The sequence below is a fragment of the Rhinolophus ferrumequinum genome, chromosome 21 (genome assembly GCF_004115265.2).
Source record: "Rhinolophus ferrumequinum isolate MPI-CBG mRhiFer1 chromosome 21, mRhiFer1_v1.p, whole genome shotgun sequence".
Taxonomy (NCBI): Eukaryota; Metazoa; Chordata; class Mammalia; order Chiroptera; family Rhinolophidae; genus Rhinolophus; species Rhinolophus ferrumequinum.
This window is the reverse complement of record NC_046304.1, coordinates 14,975,709-14,992,126: the sequence shown is the minus strand read 5'-3', so window position 1 is coordinate 14,992,126 and position 16,418 is coordinate 14,975,709. Positions and strand designations below refer to the sequence as shown.

Below are 16,418 nucleotides of genomic sequence, written 5' to 3'. Positions count from 1 at the left end.
TCCATCTTAGTGATTCACTTCTAACAAACAAAATGCAGAAGTGATGTTATGCGACTTCCAAGGTGAGGTCCTAAAAAGGATAGCTTCCATCTGGATAACTATTAAATTACTCACTCCAGGGGAAGCCAGCTACTCTGTCATGAGAACACTCAAGCCAGCTCTTTGGAAAGACCCACATAGTAAGAAACTGAGGCCTCCTGCCAACAGGAAGCACCCACTAGGCAGTATGTACATGAGCCACCTGGAAGTGGGTCTTCCTAAGGGACTGCATGCCAGAACTGTCCAGCTAAGCCACTCCTGAAAAGCTAGCCCACTGAAACGGTGAGATAATAAATGTTTATTGTGTTAAGCCACTAATTTGGGGAAGGAGCTAACTGGCTATGCCGCAATAGATAATATATTTAAGGCTTTATAATATCCAATAAAACTATCCTCTATTGTTCTTTTGGTCTTTTTTTGCAGTTTTCCTGACTATTCTCATTTCTTTTTTTATGTATAACATTTGGTATCAGCTTGGTGTGTGTGTGTGTGTACACCCAGGGAGAAATTACATGTTACAAATTAATTTGAGAAAAATCAACATCTTTGTTTTCCTATCCAACAAAATTATTTTCCATTTGTCCAAGTCTTCTTCTCTATTTCATTAGTATTTTGAAGTTTTGTTCATATACTTTTCATATTTATCATTTAGTCTTGATTAGTCTTGGATATTTTTTCTATCTTAAATGGTATCTTTATCCATTTTACACTCTAATGGTTGTGAGTCATATAAATACCATCTACTGATGATTTCGGCATATTATTCTATTCTAGTGCCTTACAAATTATCTTATTTTTGCAGTAGTTTCTCAGTTGATTTTCTTAGGTTTTTCACATATACGATTATATTAAATCCCAATAGCAATAATTCTCACACCTCAAATTTTTCTCTTTTATCTAATGTATTTTCTGGGTCCAGAAATATAAACTCCTTAAGTGCAGAGATTTTTGTTATTTCATTAAGTGCTTTAATGAAACACTGCTTGGCACAGAGTATGTGCTCACTAAATATTTGAAGGAATTAAATAAACTCCATTTAGAGACTAGCAGTGCCAGTATCATACTTAGTAACAGTGCTAATAGTGGGCACCCTTGTCTTCTTGTTCATGATGGTAGTGGGAATATTTCCCCATTAAGCTTGATGTTGGCTTTTGGGCTGACTCAAATGTATTATATCTCATGTTAAATAAGTATCTATTCCTATTGAGCATTTTTATCTGAAATGGCTGTTGAATTTTAGAAAATATACCATTTTTATAAAAACAATAAAATTATTTTTCAAAAACTCTTTACACATTGAAAAGGATTTAAGTATTTTAATTCAACAAATAAAGTACAGAAAAGCTGTGGCTATAAAACCATGCATATTGTAATTTAAATAACAGAAAAATGCTTTAAATTATAACTATTTAAACTTCTTTTATGACTATTTAAATTTCATTCATTACATTAGTATAATACCGCATCTCAGCATCTGCAATTTTAACAAATGCTTGAAAACTTTTTTGTTCAGAAACAGACGCCGGTCTGACAGAAACACATTTGAAAATATTATTTTTCTGGTCATAGTTTCCAACACACCTATGAACTCGGCCTCTAATCAGTCTTGGAAGTTCACGATCCTGTTATTTGAAAAATAAATATCAATAAAGTCATTTATTATTTCACCTAAATTTCAACTTTTTGAAACTAATAATATGATCAACTAAGTATGAATCACCCCAAAATGCTCTTAACTCCCTCACCTGATTTAGGGCCCCACAGCTAACAAGACCATGATAGCTAGGTATATATGGGTGCTCTGTCAGAGGAAAGACCTTCACTTGGGTCAGGCTTCTTACAAGCTAGCAAGCTGCTGCTCCTTAAAAGATTGACCAATTCTCAATGTAATGGCACATGAACTATTCTTCCCTTAGATTGTGAGAGTTCCACTTTCAGTAGAATTGCGGAGAAATGAGATAGCACTAAACATCTACTAGAATAGCTAAAATAAAAAAGACTGACAGTATTAAGTGTTGATAAGCATGCAAAGAAACTACAACTCACCTACACTGATTGTGAGTGTGTAAACTGGTACAACCCTTTGGAAAATTCTTTAGCAATAACTACTGTATTAGAACATACACATGCACTCTGGTGCAGCAATTTTACTTTTAGGTATATACCCAACAGAGACGCAAGCCTATGCACAGGAGCCCTATACAAGAATGTTCACAGAGCATTATTCATTAACAGCAAAAAATCTGGAAACAACCCACGTGCCCAATAGTAAGACAGAAAATTAACTGTGGTATATTCAGACAACAGAATATTGTATGTAGAAGTATAAATAAATGAACTATAGTTACATGCAACAACATAGATAAATCTTACAAACACTGTGTTGACTGAAAGAAACCAGACATAGAAGTACCGTATAATACTACTTATATAAAGTTCAAAAAGAGGCAGAATTTGACATTAAAAGTCAGGCTAGAGGTTACTTTTAGGTAGGAGACAGGAGGTAGTGAATGGGAGGAGGCACAAGGATGATGGGGTGACAGCACTCCCCTATTTCTTATCCTTGGTATTGTTCACTTTGTGATACTTCATAGAATTGTACAGTTATGATTTGTGCACTTTTCTGTATATGATATGCTTCAATAAAAAAGTTTTTTAAAAAACTTATCAGACGAGAGGAAATAAACATTCAAGATATTTTAGAAATTACTAACATGACAACTACTATTTCTTGATCATTTACTATGTGTCAGATGCTATACATCCATGTTTTATCACCTAATCTCCAAAACAATCTCTCAAAGTAAGAATTAGTCTCCTCATTTTACAGATAAAAAAACTGAAGTTCAGAAAGTTTAAGCAGCTTACTCAAGGTCATAAAGCTACTAAATGGTGGAGTAAAAACTAGAATCCACATCTGATTTCAGAATTGCAGCCAATTTCAGAATTAATGCCAAACTTTTACAAAATATGTAAGTCTTCTAAGGTCTCCAGACTCCCTTGTGATCTCCAGCCTTCTTCGTCACCCCCAGCCTTTTCTCTCATCAAGCCTCTTCTTCCCTGTGTCTCAGTCCACTCTTTGCCTTCCCCCAACTTCAGAACCACTACCCTTGCCCCCATCACTTACTAACTCTACACTCTGGTAATTATACACTACTTGCAGTTTCCTAAACAATCCAGGCTCTCTCTTAGCTTCATGTCTTTGAATATGCTGCTCTCTCAATTTAAGAGTGCACTCCTCCTTACCTCTTTCCTTCCCCCTAACACACTTTGGCTTAATTTACTAGTCCTTAAATATCTAAAATAAAGTAAGTTACTACATTCTTCGAAAATGTTTCCCTGATCTTCCTATATACTTCTATAGCACCTGCATTTACCTCTCTCTAGCCATTTATCATACCACAGTGTAACATTTATGTAACTGTCTTTCTACCTGAGATTATGAACTTTTTGAGAGAAAGAGCCATTTACCATTTATATCCCAATTTGTTGTATCCATTGCATCTAGCATAGCACTTGGCACATAGTAGGCTCTCCATATTAGCTGAACAAATAAACAACTTTAACATCAGAACTAAAACCAAACAAAATGGTGAAAGTACTACTAAAGTGTTAACAGAATTTCTACTGCAATGCAATTACAACCTGCATTTGTACGTTTTGTTTATATGTTTTGCAAAGAATACTTAGACAAATACTCACTATTTCATAAAATACACAAGGCAGAGTATTTTTCCCATCTCTCATAAGAAAAGTCTTGGAATAATGTGGTCCATGTGTAACAGCTGAATCGAGAACAGCTAAGCAACATTGAAACAAGGAGGAAAAAAATCAATGCTGGTAAAATGCAAATAAAATTTAACAAAGAGAAGTTGATATTTAAATAACTATGTCCACACCAACCTTTCTCAGTTTTATTTATGCAATAATAAAGAAGATATTTAAAGAGGAAAAGATTTTTCTGAAACTGTTTTATACTAAGAAAAACAAAATTTCTGGTCCTCTTCAATTTAGGAATAGGCTATATGCTAAAGTTCATACAACTGACAATAGTTGGCCATCTGAAGCTTTCTCCTTAGAATGTATTCTATAGAGTGGTTAAATCCCCAGACTAGTAGTCTACTACATTATAATAGTAAAATACACACATATGACAAATAAGCATCATGGTTTAATGAAAAAAACAAAATATTGAATTAGAATCAGAAGGAATGCATTTGAGTCCCAATTCTTCAATATACTAAATTAAGCAAACTATTTAACCTCTTTCAAATCTGTCTCATCTATAAAATGCAAATAAATCATGTTTATCTCAACAAATTATCAATTAAGGGCAGTATTTATTCCTTTGGTAACCATCTATTGAGTACTAACAGTAATAACATTTGTTATTTTGAGGTCAGCCTCTATTTCTCCTAATAATACCCAGATTTCCCTTTAGGAAACCTCTCCTACGCCATATGATTTGAATGGGATTTGTTCCCATGCCAGGATGCAGGACAGATCTGAGACTGACTTAAATCAATCAGTGTATCCTATTCCCCAGCTACAGAGTTCAGTAGCTTGGGTGATGGGCTTGTTACCCCGTCAGAAATGACGATACGCAAGGGGTCATTTGCTAGTTTCTGGGAAAGAGCAACCAGAAGAAACTACTGAAGAACATGACAGTGTGGTATAAGGATGGGTGGTACAGAGAACTTTGATAATCGTCTTAATACCGAAAGGGAAGAATCAGAAGCTGCTAGAGACTGACTACACGTGAGCTTCAGGATGAAGACAATGCTGTGACAGAATAGAAAATGGCTAAATCTTAAAAACATTATGCTGGATTGAAGATGGAAGGAGAACTGACTCTGGGTGAACACACAATGTGATATACAGATGACGTATTACAGAATGGTACACCTGAAACTATTAACTTTACTAACAATTGTCACCCCAATAAACTTTAATTTAAAAAAATGTAAGCTGCATATTTTAAAACACATAAAGCAATAAAAAGTATATATATATAAATTTATGAAATCAGATGGACACAGTAAAATTATAAAAGCATGGACAGGAAAGATACCACAGTGATTAGCTCTAAAGAAGAAAAATGGATAGGAGTTTCAAATATACCTGTAACATGGATATGTGGATATTACGTTATCTGTATGTTTAGAATGTTTCATAATTTAAAAATATTTATATTACTTAGACTATTGAAAGAAATATGTTTTGAATCTTTACGTGTTTACCTCTTCATTCTAGGTAAAATCAAACCCCAGAAACATTCTACAAAACTCTCCTCCACTTAAATATTAATTTCGAAAACAGATTAATTGTACGGTGTCTATTCATATCAGTAAAGGATTCTTTACAAATGTTATTTCAGAGTATTTAAAATATGATTCAATTTATATACAAAATTACTACTGGGTTTAGTGTAATATAGAAGAACTACATTGGTAACATGGAGACTTGGATTCTAGATCCATTTTTGCTACTACATAGTTTTGTGACTTTAGTCAAGTCTATCTTAATTATTTGCCCCATTTCCTCACCTACCTCAAGGGTTGAGTTGGATTACTTTAAGAATCCAGTTTTAACATTACGAATCAAAAGAATACCACCATAAATAACCAAGTACATCTTAAGTCACACAAATTAATGACAGACCCAGGTGCTGAACAAAATCCTAACAAACTATAATGTCCTTTTGCAAAATTTTTTCTTTAAGATCTCCTATGTATTCCTATTGACATTCAAAACTATTGTCCAAATAGTATTACTGAAGTATTTTTGAAGTATTATACTTACCCAATATTTCAAAAAGAAGTACAGTTTTTTGTGCATGTTCACGCCAGTACTTCATGCTTTCAATAACTGCAGATATAATTCTTAAAGAATTATCTTTTTCCTTAAACTTTAATGGATACAATGAGGCATCCTTTTGGAAAAAATAAAATCATAGCATTAGAAAAACCTTTCATTTTTTTCATTATACTCTTTCACTTCCTTTGTAAAGATTCTATGTCCTTATAATAGGCAAATGTGTAAAATATTTTTAAAAGACTATCAAACATTATAGTACAGTTACTCCCCTAAATTAATGGCATCATTAGCATTTTATAGGAGAAACTAGGATGTACTTGGAGACAATTAATCAAGAAGAGAATGATTTATATGGGCATTCATTCTTTATTCATTTGTTCATTTGTCAATATTTTTAATGTATCATGTGCCAATCCTCTGATAAAACACAGGTGAGCAAAATACAATTCCTAATGTGCTCACTCTAAGATAGAAGTCAGACACATTCATTCATTCATTAATTCCAAAAGTACTTATTGGCATCTACTAAGTGCCAAACATAGCTAATGAAGAAATAATAGTAAAAAAAAAAAAAAAAAAGAAATAATAGTGAACAAACAACATATCTACCCTCACAGATTTTGCTGTCCAATGGGGAATTCAGAAAATAAACAATATATAATATCAGAAATTGATATATCCTATGCATGAAAAAAAAGCAGGGTAAAAGGTTAAAAAGAGGCAGGGATTATTAAATATTTAATATTTATTATTAAATAGTCGTATTTCCAGCAAAACAAACAAACAAACCAGAATTTACCCTAGATGGTTCATTGAAAAGACTTCTTACAGGCATACAGGCAGAACAAATACGAGGTACATAAGCACTCAAAGGACTAACAACAATAAGAAACTTCTACCATCCCTAAGCTAAAAGGACAAGAGGAAGAAGTAAAATTACCAAACCTGTGAAAACTGGACTCATGGAGTGGCTGTATCATGCAGGGCCATAGTTATGAGTATTGCCTCTGACACAACATTTAAGTAGGGAAGGAATAGGAAAACCCAACCTCTCTCCCCACCCTTTGATGTCTGGCCAGTGAATCGCACTGGCTGAACTGTAACAGAAGTCAGCTAATGGATCCCAGGTCATAGTTAGTCTGGTCTTATTTTACCTTTCTAGCCTCATATTCTATATTCCACTAATTCACCAATGCACTTGGCCATTTCAGACTCTTCCCAATTCTCTAAACATGATATACACTCTGCTGTCTGATTTTTGTTAACTTTTATTGGAACATGCCACACTCATCCATTTATGTATTGTCTATGTCTGCTTTTAAGCTACAAATGGCAGAGTGGAGTAGTATAGTTGAGTAGTTACAAGGAAGACAATATGGCCCATAAAGTCAAAAATATTTACTATCTTGCCCTTTACAGAAAGTATGCTGACCCTTGTTACAAAAACTTAGACTGACATATGAAGGCGTTGAAGAATGTCTGCAACCACTGGATAAACTTACATAATCTCAATTATTAGTAAACAGTGAAATTAAGAACCCGGGAGAATACTCTAAAGCAACTATGAAAAGGAGCAGCCATTCACAATCTCTTAGAAAATATTTTGGAAACCAACATTCACTCACTCCAATGGAAATGGATATTTGTGCTAATCAAGTAATGCATGCCATGGGATTGATTTCAAATACTCTTATCTCTATAATTTTCTAAATACTTATTTATTTCATATTTTTAAAATGTAAATATAAAAATGTAAATAATTCATATTTAAAAGTTTACCTTGACAGTGCTTTCTGCTGGAATATCATTCGACATTTTTTTCTTAAACTGATTTTGTTGGAAATTGGGCTTAAATCCCTGTAACGCACTGTTTTTGTTTAGACTTCTCATTGTGGAGCTAGATATTTTTGATGAATGTGTTTGCCTGAGTACTTCAGTTTCTCGTTGGTGAGATAAGTTAGGAGGTTCAGATATTCTTAATTGTTTCTGTTGTTGAGCTCCCAAACTCATACTTGGACAAGAATTTATTCCATCATTTGCTACTAGGTTTGTTCTTTTGCATTGAGGACTAAATTCATTTCTATCCCAAGTTTTCAAGCTGGTATTTTTGTTTCTATCTCCATAGCTGTAATAGTTTTTATAAAAATGAGTATTAGTTTTTGTTTCTATATACTTTGTCTTAATTAAAATAAAATGAAAATTTGCATTTATATAGTACTTTGTGGTTTATAAACTACTTTGTAACTACTAGTTAATTACAAATTCTAAATACATCATCACAACAACCCTACAACATATTATATCTCTTTTCAGGTGAGGAAACTGAGACTTAGGAAGAAAGTAACTTGTCCAAAGTCATATAGCAATCCAGAACCTAGAGAACCTTAGTCTCCCAATTCAGAGTCCAATGCTATTAAAGTATATTTTTCAACTATACAAGCCTTCATACACGTGTAACAGTGGTTGTCTCTGACTGGTAAGATTTTGAAAACTTTTGCTTATTTCTCTACACATTTACATTTAAATTTTCTATAAAGTAAAATTTTAAGAAGTTAAACTAATGCTTGCCAGTGATTTTAAATCAAAATAATAAACAGACAGCAATTTTATTTTCAATAGAAACAATTTTGTCTTTTCTCTCTCATGGCTGTAGAAATTACTTCTATTATTCATAGTTTAGAAAAGTTTCTTTCAGCCTCACAGCTCCTTATTGGTAACAGCACATCTGCAACTTCCACCAACATTTTTGCTCAGGAGGTGCCCTAGCCTGGAGGAGCCCTGGGAGAACTATGGTCCTTTGACCTCACTGGGCATGCCCACACACAGTGCTGCTTCAGCAGCCAATCCAGCTCAGCCAGGTCCGCATCATCGCAAGCAGACCACGAGGCCTAAGTTGTAGTGGCTCCTCGCAGGGCAGGGAGCAGTGTGTCCCTCAAATCCTTCTCTTTGGGGACAAAGATAGGGTTCAGGTTTCAATTAGTTCCCCAGGAACAGGCTGTTGTGGGGGGCAGATGGATGTGAACGTAAAGCCTGGATTCTGGACCTAAGCATAGAACCAGTCAAAAGAGCTTCAGCAGATTACTAATTGCCTACTTGGGTTTTCAATGTTTTCTGTTCCTGGATTTCCTATTGTTATAGAGTCCAACTGTCTGATGAAGCATCTATTATTTCAAATTAGAATATCAAATACTGGGTGCCTCTCTAGATTACAATCTGTTTCCTAATTCTCTGATGCCTGTCAGAAGGGACTTTCTTCTTAGCACCTGCAGCTGGAACTATGCCTCCAGGGACCATCTCAAATCAAGAATAGGCCTAGTTTCAAGCCCTGAAGAAAATAACTGACTGATCCTAAAGAAACTAGCATGAGTAATAAAACCAAAACTGTTTTTAAAAATAAAAATATTGTTTTGATGTATATATTAACCACTTTACTAAAAGTTCCCCCCTGGGGTGGGGGATGAGGGTGAGGGGGATCAAATGTATGGTGATGGAAGGGGAGCTGACTCTGGGTGGTGAACACACAGTGTGATTTATGGATGATGTGATACAGAATTGCACACCTGAAATCTATGTAATTTTGCTGACAATTGTCACCCCAATAAATTTAAAAAATAAAATTAAAAAAAATAAAAATAAAAAAATAAAAGCTCCCCCCTTTAAAAAACAATACAGTATCTTAAATAAAAGTGAAGGTAATGTTAACTTCACAGGGTTATTGTAAGGATTAGTAAAATAACATATGGAAGCACTAAACAGTGACTGATATATGATATCTGTTTGGCACTGTTTTTTCAATACTTTTTTCTCCAAATTATTTCCTTTAGTAGTTGCCACTTACCCAAGAATACTAAAATCCAACCTAAAATATAATCCATGTCGTTTTTCCATCCATTTTTTCATAATATTTAGGATCTTATGGCAATGGCTCAAAAGTACCCTCACCATCTTCCTTGATGGTCCTCTTCAGATGTATACGCATTTCAGTCTCCAACTTTCTTTCTTATTCTGTTTTATTTACCTTGAAGCAAACTGTCTTACTTGGGTAAAATTGAGCATTCTATTTGGTTTCCAATTTCTAAATATATCCAACATTAAGAAACAGCTATTCCTGACTCTGTACATATTGTCAATTAGACCATTAATGATCCATAGCAAAATCTTAAATTCATGTGATAAATATTGGCAGAAATTTCATTATAACATGAAGAATTGTTCGGAAACATAATCACTGCCAAAATTTACCTATTTTTAAAGTTTTCTTCACTACTTTCATAAAAAGTAGCTAATACTGCTATAGTCATTAAGTATAGATAAATTTCCTAAATGTAATTCTAAGAAAGGCAGAAGAGATGGGGAAAAGAAAAAGGAGGAGAGGAAGAGAGGGGACGGGGAAGAAGGAATAGAAGAAGAAAGAGAAATCTTAAGTAGACTCACCTCCAACCACTCTTGCTTCTTTCAGTATCTGATTGAATAGACTTAGACACAGAATCTTGACTTCTCAGGGGATGAGAAACTGAATGTGGTATTTGCCTTTTGAGAAACATATCTTTTTATTAAATATTAAAAATTTATTTCCAAACTGAGAAATGTAAAATATACATAGAAGGGTGACATCAGGCAGTAACAGACATGCATTCATTGATTTATATTTTTCTACATACCCTGTGTTCATTGTTTTCGTTAAAGGAGGCAACTCTGGATTCATCACTTCCCAAGCAGAATCTCAAAAGATGTAAGTAATGGAAAAAAAAGTAAAATAGGTAACGTTTTTCAAAAAATAATTATTTCAAGCTTATTTAATTTGGGGGTTGAAAGTTTGGAGACGAACTTAAAGATATGGACTTGTTCTTCAATGGCACTTTATTGGAATTTCTCACAGCCTGCCTTGTTAATTCTCATAGATGGCTTTCTTCCCCATTGTATTTTAAGCAAAGGTAATAGTATCTTTTCCACAACCAATCCTAGTATAGTACCTTGTACTCTGTAACATGAATTCAGTGTAATCAATGATTCTTAAACTTTTTTGATCCCAACCCACTGCAAAAAATACATCATAACCCAGAATATATATAGGTGTGGTGTGCATGTGTGTGGATGTGTGTGTGAGAGAGAGAGGAAAAATAACATAAAATTTCACATCATTTCTTATCCTTACTATGTGTGATACCCTCTGATATTTTCTATTCTACTCTATTCTCTTTTATTCTTTTTTTAAAATATTGGTCGTTTCAAAGCCTAATGGATTAAGACAAAATTTTGAAAAACACTTATCTAGTCCTATCTCTTACTTAATGTAAGGATCTTATTATATCTCTGGCAGATACTAATCCTAGTCAGAGCTTGTAGAGTTCAGAGTACTTTAGGAGGATGGATGAACATTTCCCTATGGAGCAGCTCAAATCGTTGTCATTTTTCAAGGTCAGCATTCATGCTATTTATAAAAATATTTTATATGGTGGAGAATTTTTAAATGGCGAAGGAAGACCAGATAAACATCCACTTATGCATATCCATATGAATTTTTTTATCCATAAAAAAATGGAATATAAAATTCTTACTTCAAATTCTTCAAATATGGAAGAAAACAAAATAATTATAAATTTAGAAGTAGATTAAGGTCTATGGTTGCACACTGGATGAAATTAACAATACAAGTATTGAGAGAGAGAGAGAAAGAAAGAGAGAGAGAATTTTAAAATTCTAGTTGTGTAAGATCCTATTGAAGATTTTTTCAGTGTGCCCCCCCAAAATGTAAAAGTATATAACCAGCATGTACCAAATATATTTCAGAATGTGTTCCTGCCAATACCTTCTTCTGGAGAGAAGCAAAAGGTCAGAAAACATTAAGACCTCCCAGCACCAACTACCACAGCTAATTGTTTTAGAGATGAGAGGCCTAAACATAAAACTAAACCAATATTTTAGTGACCTCACTTAAAAATATGAGCCAAACCAGAGGCTGTCTGTCTCTAAAGTTTGAATAAAAAGATATAGAGGACAGTCAATGATGGGCTCTGAGGACTAGAACTAAAAGGTTATGTTAACTCCCCAGCAAGTGCAATTTAGTTCATGTGCTAGTTGAAACTATAAGAAAGCCAAGTGGATGAAAGACTAAAGAGTAAACAAATGAAGAAAGGCAAAAATGTTACAAGAAAAGAAAAAAAGACTACGGCCAAGCACTAGAAATCCTTGGGCTTCTACCCTTGCTAAGTTCTATTTTTTTTTTTCCATTTTTCCTGTGTTCCCATGCACATTTATCTTTATTCCTAAGGCAAACTGAGTTTCTCCATTCTTGAACACCAAATGTCTAAATATCCTTATGTGTTTTGAAAAGAAAATTCTTTGCAATGCAGGTTACTAGTTCATTAGAACAAAGGCTCCAAATCTAAGATACTCCATTTAAATGCTAAGCCACCCTTGTAGACAAGGAAACTCAAACTACTGCACTGGAATGTTCAGAAAGAGCCAAGTAACCCCTATATTTGGATAGTGGAAAGAAGAAAAATATAAACTTTATATTTCCATTATAATAAAATAGAAATGGTAATTTTCTATAATCCTAGTTCTTATTTTCTGAAAGTTTTCACCTTATGTCCTTACCTGTTGGTAGAGGAGAGAAATCGTAACTGTCAGAAGTAGTACTTACACCTGGATCATCTTTAAGTGGATTGGATGTTAATGGCTGTCTATTCCTCTTTTTCTGATTGAACAATGGTACAGGCAAACAGCCTAAATTTAATATACCAATAAATTAGCACATAATAGGAAAATACATCTAGTTATAGAATAATTACTAGGACATAATAATGCACAATTTGAATTTGTCTACTTCTATTTGTTAATTTTATATTTATTATAAATACATTTCTACATCTTTGGATTGATTTTTACATTCTTTATAAGATCCTAAACAGCCTCATTTGTTTCTCTAAAAATTCCTTTCTTGTTCTACATTAATACTGCCTTAATTTTTCTTGCTTGGAAGTAATTCTCATCTCCTTCCTCATCCTTCAACCCTTTGAAAATCCACTTTTTGTTTTCCTTCTATCTTCCCTGTGCTTGCCTATTATCACATTAACTCAAGGGGATCCTTCAAATACAAAAGGGGTGAGAGAGAACCAGACTTTGACCCATGCTTTCCAAACTGGAACCATTCTTTGGACTATGGTAGCACACCCTTTAGAGCCATGGTTCTCAAACTTTAGTTTGACTAAGATTTATCTGGAATCGTGCTTAACATGCTAGTTCTTAGACCCCACTTGCATGGATTTTACTTTAATAGATTTGATTTGTAAGCCAAAATGCTGTAATTTTAATAAGTACTCCAGGTGTCTGTAATGCATATTTTTTGTGGAACATTTTGAAAATGTCTCAGAATGACAACATCCAATCCAAATGAGAATAAATACTACCTCTAAACCCTTCAGATAAGAGACCTGGGATCTCAAGTCAAGCCAAAAGTCAGAATTTATAAGCAGTAAACCTAGAAGAGATCTCAGAGGGAAAAGAGGTCCTAAAAGCTCGCATATTGCCACAGTGGAAGGACCTAGACAGGACACAACCTTCCTGTTTCTCCGTTCAGATATCTTGCCACTATACCATACTCTAGATCTGGGGTGTCCAAACTTTTTTCAACGTTTTTTACTAAGGGCCATATACGATAAAATACACAAACAGCCGGGCCACTCACTCGAGGTGAAGTACGTATTGCCTCACCTGGTTTATTTAAGTAAACTAAATATATTTTTGGAATTTGCTGCGGGCCAATTAACAATGGATTGTGGGCCGCAGTTGGCCCGCGGGCCGCAGTTTTGACACCCCTGCTCTAGATGGTCCACCAAAACTTGTACTACCAGAGAATATAGACTTTGTAATAACTGTCTCATAGGAAAGGCTGGGAAAATGACGTGGGTTCTCGAGTCAGACCTCCTGGGTTTGAAGTACAACTTCAAAGTAGGTTTGAATGATGTACAACTCAAAGTATAAACTTGGACAATCTCCTTAAACTCTTTGTGCTAATATGACATATACTGAGAGGCAGGATAATAAAGTGATTAAGAGCATGGACTCTAGAGCCAGATTCCTATGTTCAAATCCTGGTTCTGCCACTTCCTAAGTTACTTATTTAACAACCTCTTTGTGCCTTAATTTCTCACCTGGAAAAGAAGGATGATGATAATGCCTAGCTCAGAGGGTTGGTGTAATCACTAAATAAATCACTACATATAATTAAATATCTGGAATACAGTACATCCACCATAAATAATAGTTATTACTATCTTCATTGTGCATTATCACCATTACCCTGGTTCTCTTCATGCTTGCCCTCTAAAAAATTGAGGAAGCAGAAATGGTAGGGGAAGGTGTTAGGGAGACAGAAGTTCTTCTGGAAATACTTTAAATAAGTCACAAATACAAACGAAAAACAAACCTATTTCTTTGTTTTCAGCCTAAAAGCACAGAAAACTCAAGCACCTGGGGTTTGTAGAAAGAACACTAGAGTAAATCCAGAAAAGTCTGACTTTACTCCTACCTCTGCCACTAAATGTTTTCCCTTGAGTAAGTTATTTTATTTCCTTGGACCTAAAAAGTAAAGAGGCTATACCACATGTTCAATCTTTTTAAAAGTTCCTTTCAAAATGCCCCACCTAGAAAGTATATGAGCTTTATTGTGATATATACAAAATACAGAAAATTTAAAAATAAAAGTTGTTCAATACCTGCTGTACTTCGAGTTGACTTTTCATTTACGTTTCTCTTCATTTTCTTCGATATCAAAGTCTGTAACTTTGTCCTTAGCACGCCAAATTTCTAACACGAAGTTATTTGACTAAACCTTCAAAGAAAGAAATGTGTAACTCATATTGTATCAGCAACAAAATAAAAAATTTAACCTAGTAATTACTGAAACTGAGGTTTAAAACTATGGTTTCAACCTGATAATGTAAACACTTTACTGAGTCTTTTGCTCCCTGCGTAACGATTTACAACATAAACCGTTTTCCCAACTCTGTTTGAAATGTTAGGACTGGGGTGGTTATCACTTTGCTTCCTAAACATATGCAGAATTGCACACAGTCGAGGTAATTTGTTGCAGAGCTCATGATCCACAGGAGGAGAATTCTGAACCAGATTTATCAAGAGAAAAATGGACTATAACACTGACAAACTTATACGGTTACAAGGCCAGAGAAGAAACATACACAGTCCTACTAACCATGTGAAAACAGGCCATGTCTCACTTTAAAACACTGTGCAGATCATTTGTTTTGGCCATTAGTTTGAGATCCCTGGATTACGTAACACCAAGGACTAAGGCGTCACTTAGTATCCAGAATAACTGAAATAAGTTTCCACTCAGTTTCTGTAACTTCAAGGAGTGAAACAATTGTTTTTTACAGAATTTCTGCTGTAATTTTTTCCACGGTTGGCCTTCTAATATTATTTCAATCCCAATTTACACTTACAACAAATACCTATTGTGTGAAAAGGCAAGCTACAAACCTAAGTAAGATAATTGCTGCTCCCAGGTTCCCCACCCAATGAGACAGGTAGACATGAACACAACTAAGTCATAACGCAAATCATAGTGAGGTAAATATCAATTTCCAAGTATTGTTTCTAGAACTAACACTTGGGAAACCTAAGAGCAGTCAATGCCTCTGCTTTCTGCATCTTGGGCGTGAAGCTGGGCCTAGTAGGTCCCTTAGAAAACATTCTTCATGCCATTCTAGGAACCAAACCAGAGGTGACTTTTTCTCAGCACAGAAATACCATCACAACTCAGATCCTAACCCAGACGGGACTTACAAGGGCTGTTACGTTTCTGAGTATCACGCAAACAAAATAAACAAACAAACCGCGTAACACTCTCCCTCTGGCCCACCGACCCTGTGGCAGGGACTGAGTTGCACCCCCCCCCCCCAGCTTCCAATCGGACCTAAATGGCATTAACATGGCGGCAACAGTGCGCAAAACGTTTGCTCCATCTGCAAACGCACGAGCACGGAACCCCCAAAGACCACGGCCTCGGACGGCGGCCAGGAGGGCCCATCTCGGGCCCTCGTTCGGGGGGGGAGGGGCGTCCCTGTCAGGGTGCCCGCTCTCTTCCAACGTTCCCCTCACGCAGGGAATGGAGGCAGCTGAGTAACTAGCGAAAACACAGGCTTTCCCTTCTTGGCCTTCCTACCAACACGACACGCAACTTTCGCCCTCAGGTTCCTTCGGCTTCCCTCACTGCAACGGTCGCGGTGACCGCCCAGTCAACTATCACATGCCGGCCGCCTCGAGACAGCGCGAGCCGTGCGCAAGCGCGCCTAGAACCTGCGCAGGCGCGCCTCCCCCGGAACCGACCCCTCCGCCCCCACCCCGCGCAGGCGCAGAGGCCACCGCCTTGGGGCACGTGCGCAATGGTGGTGTCCTGTCTGATAACGAGAAAAAGACACGTGCCCCGTTTCCCAGAAACGATGACGTTAACACTGTGAGATACGAGGCGCACGGATGGCTCTCCCCTCTTTAGAATTTTGCCCAAAGAAGAAAGAGCTTGTTCTAGTTACTGATGA

At 35.6% G+C, this 16,418-nt stretch overlaps 1 protein-coding gene across 4 annotated transcripts in view; it reads right to left on the bottom strand.

Annotated features, from left to right (window-relative positions):
• The window catches only part of SPATA22 (spermatogenesis associated 22), a 29,230-nt gene extending 13,046 nt beyond the window's left edge, over nucleotides 1-16,184 (bottom strand). The window contains exons 1-9 of one of the 4 annotated variants that reach the window (XM_033091599.1): nucleotides 16,062-16,184; nucleotides 14,577-14,692; nucleotides 12,457-12,585; nucleotides 10,518-10,578; nucleotides 10,291-10,386; nucleotides 7,636-7,981; nucleotides 5,842-5,971; nucleotides 3,742-3,839; nucleotides 1,332-1,661 (exon numbers count right to left, since the gene is read on the bottom strand). In XM_033091599.1, coding sequence (XP_032947490.1) covers nucleotides 1,470-1,661; nucleotides 3,742-3,839; nucleotides 5,842-5,971; nucleotides 7,636-7,981; nucleotides 10,291-10,386; nucleotides 10,518-10,578; nucleotides 12,457-12,585; nucleotides 14,577-14,619 — 1,095 coding nt within the window. In that variant the 5' untranslated portion in view covers nucleotides 14,620-14,692; nucleotides 16,062-16,184 and the 3' untranslated portion in view covers nucleotides 1,332-1,469. Of the gene's footprint in view, nucleotides 1-1,331; nucleotides 1,662-3,741; nucleotides 3,840-5,841; nucleotides 5,972-7,635; nucleotides 7,982-10,290; nucleotides 10,387-10,517; nucleotides 10,579-12,456; nucleotides 12,586-14,576; nucleotides 14,693-15,796; nucleotides 15,924-16,045 lie in introns of those variants that run through there. The other 3 variants (XM_033091598.1, XM_033091600.1, XM_033091601.1) reach the window with 3 other exon arrangements.
• Nucleotides 16,185-16,418: the final 234 nt, after the last annotated feature.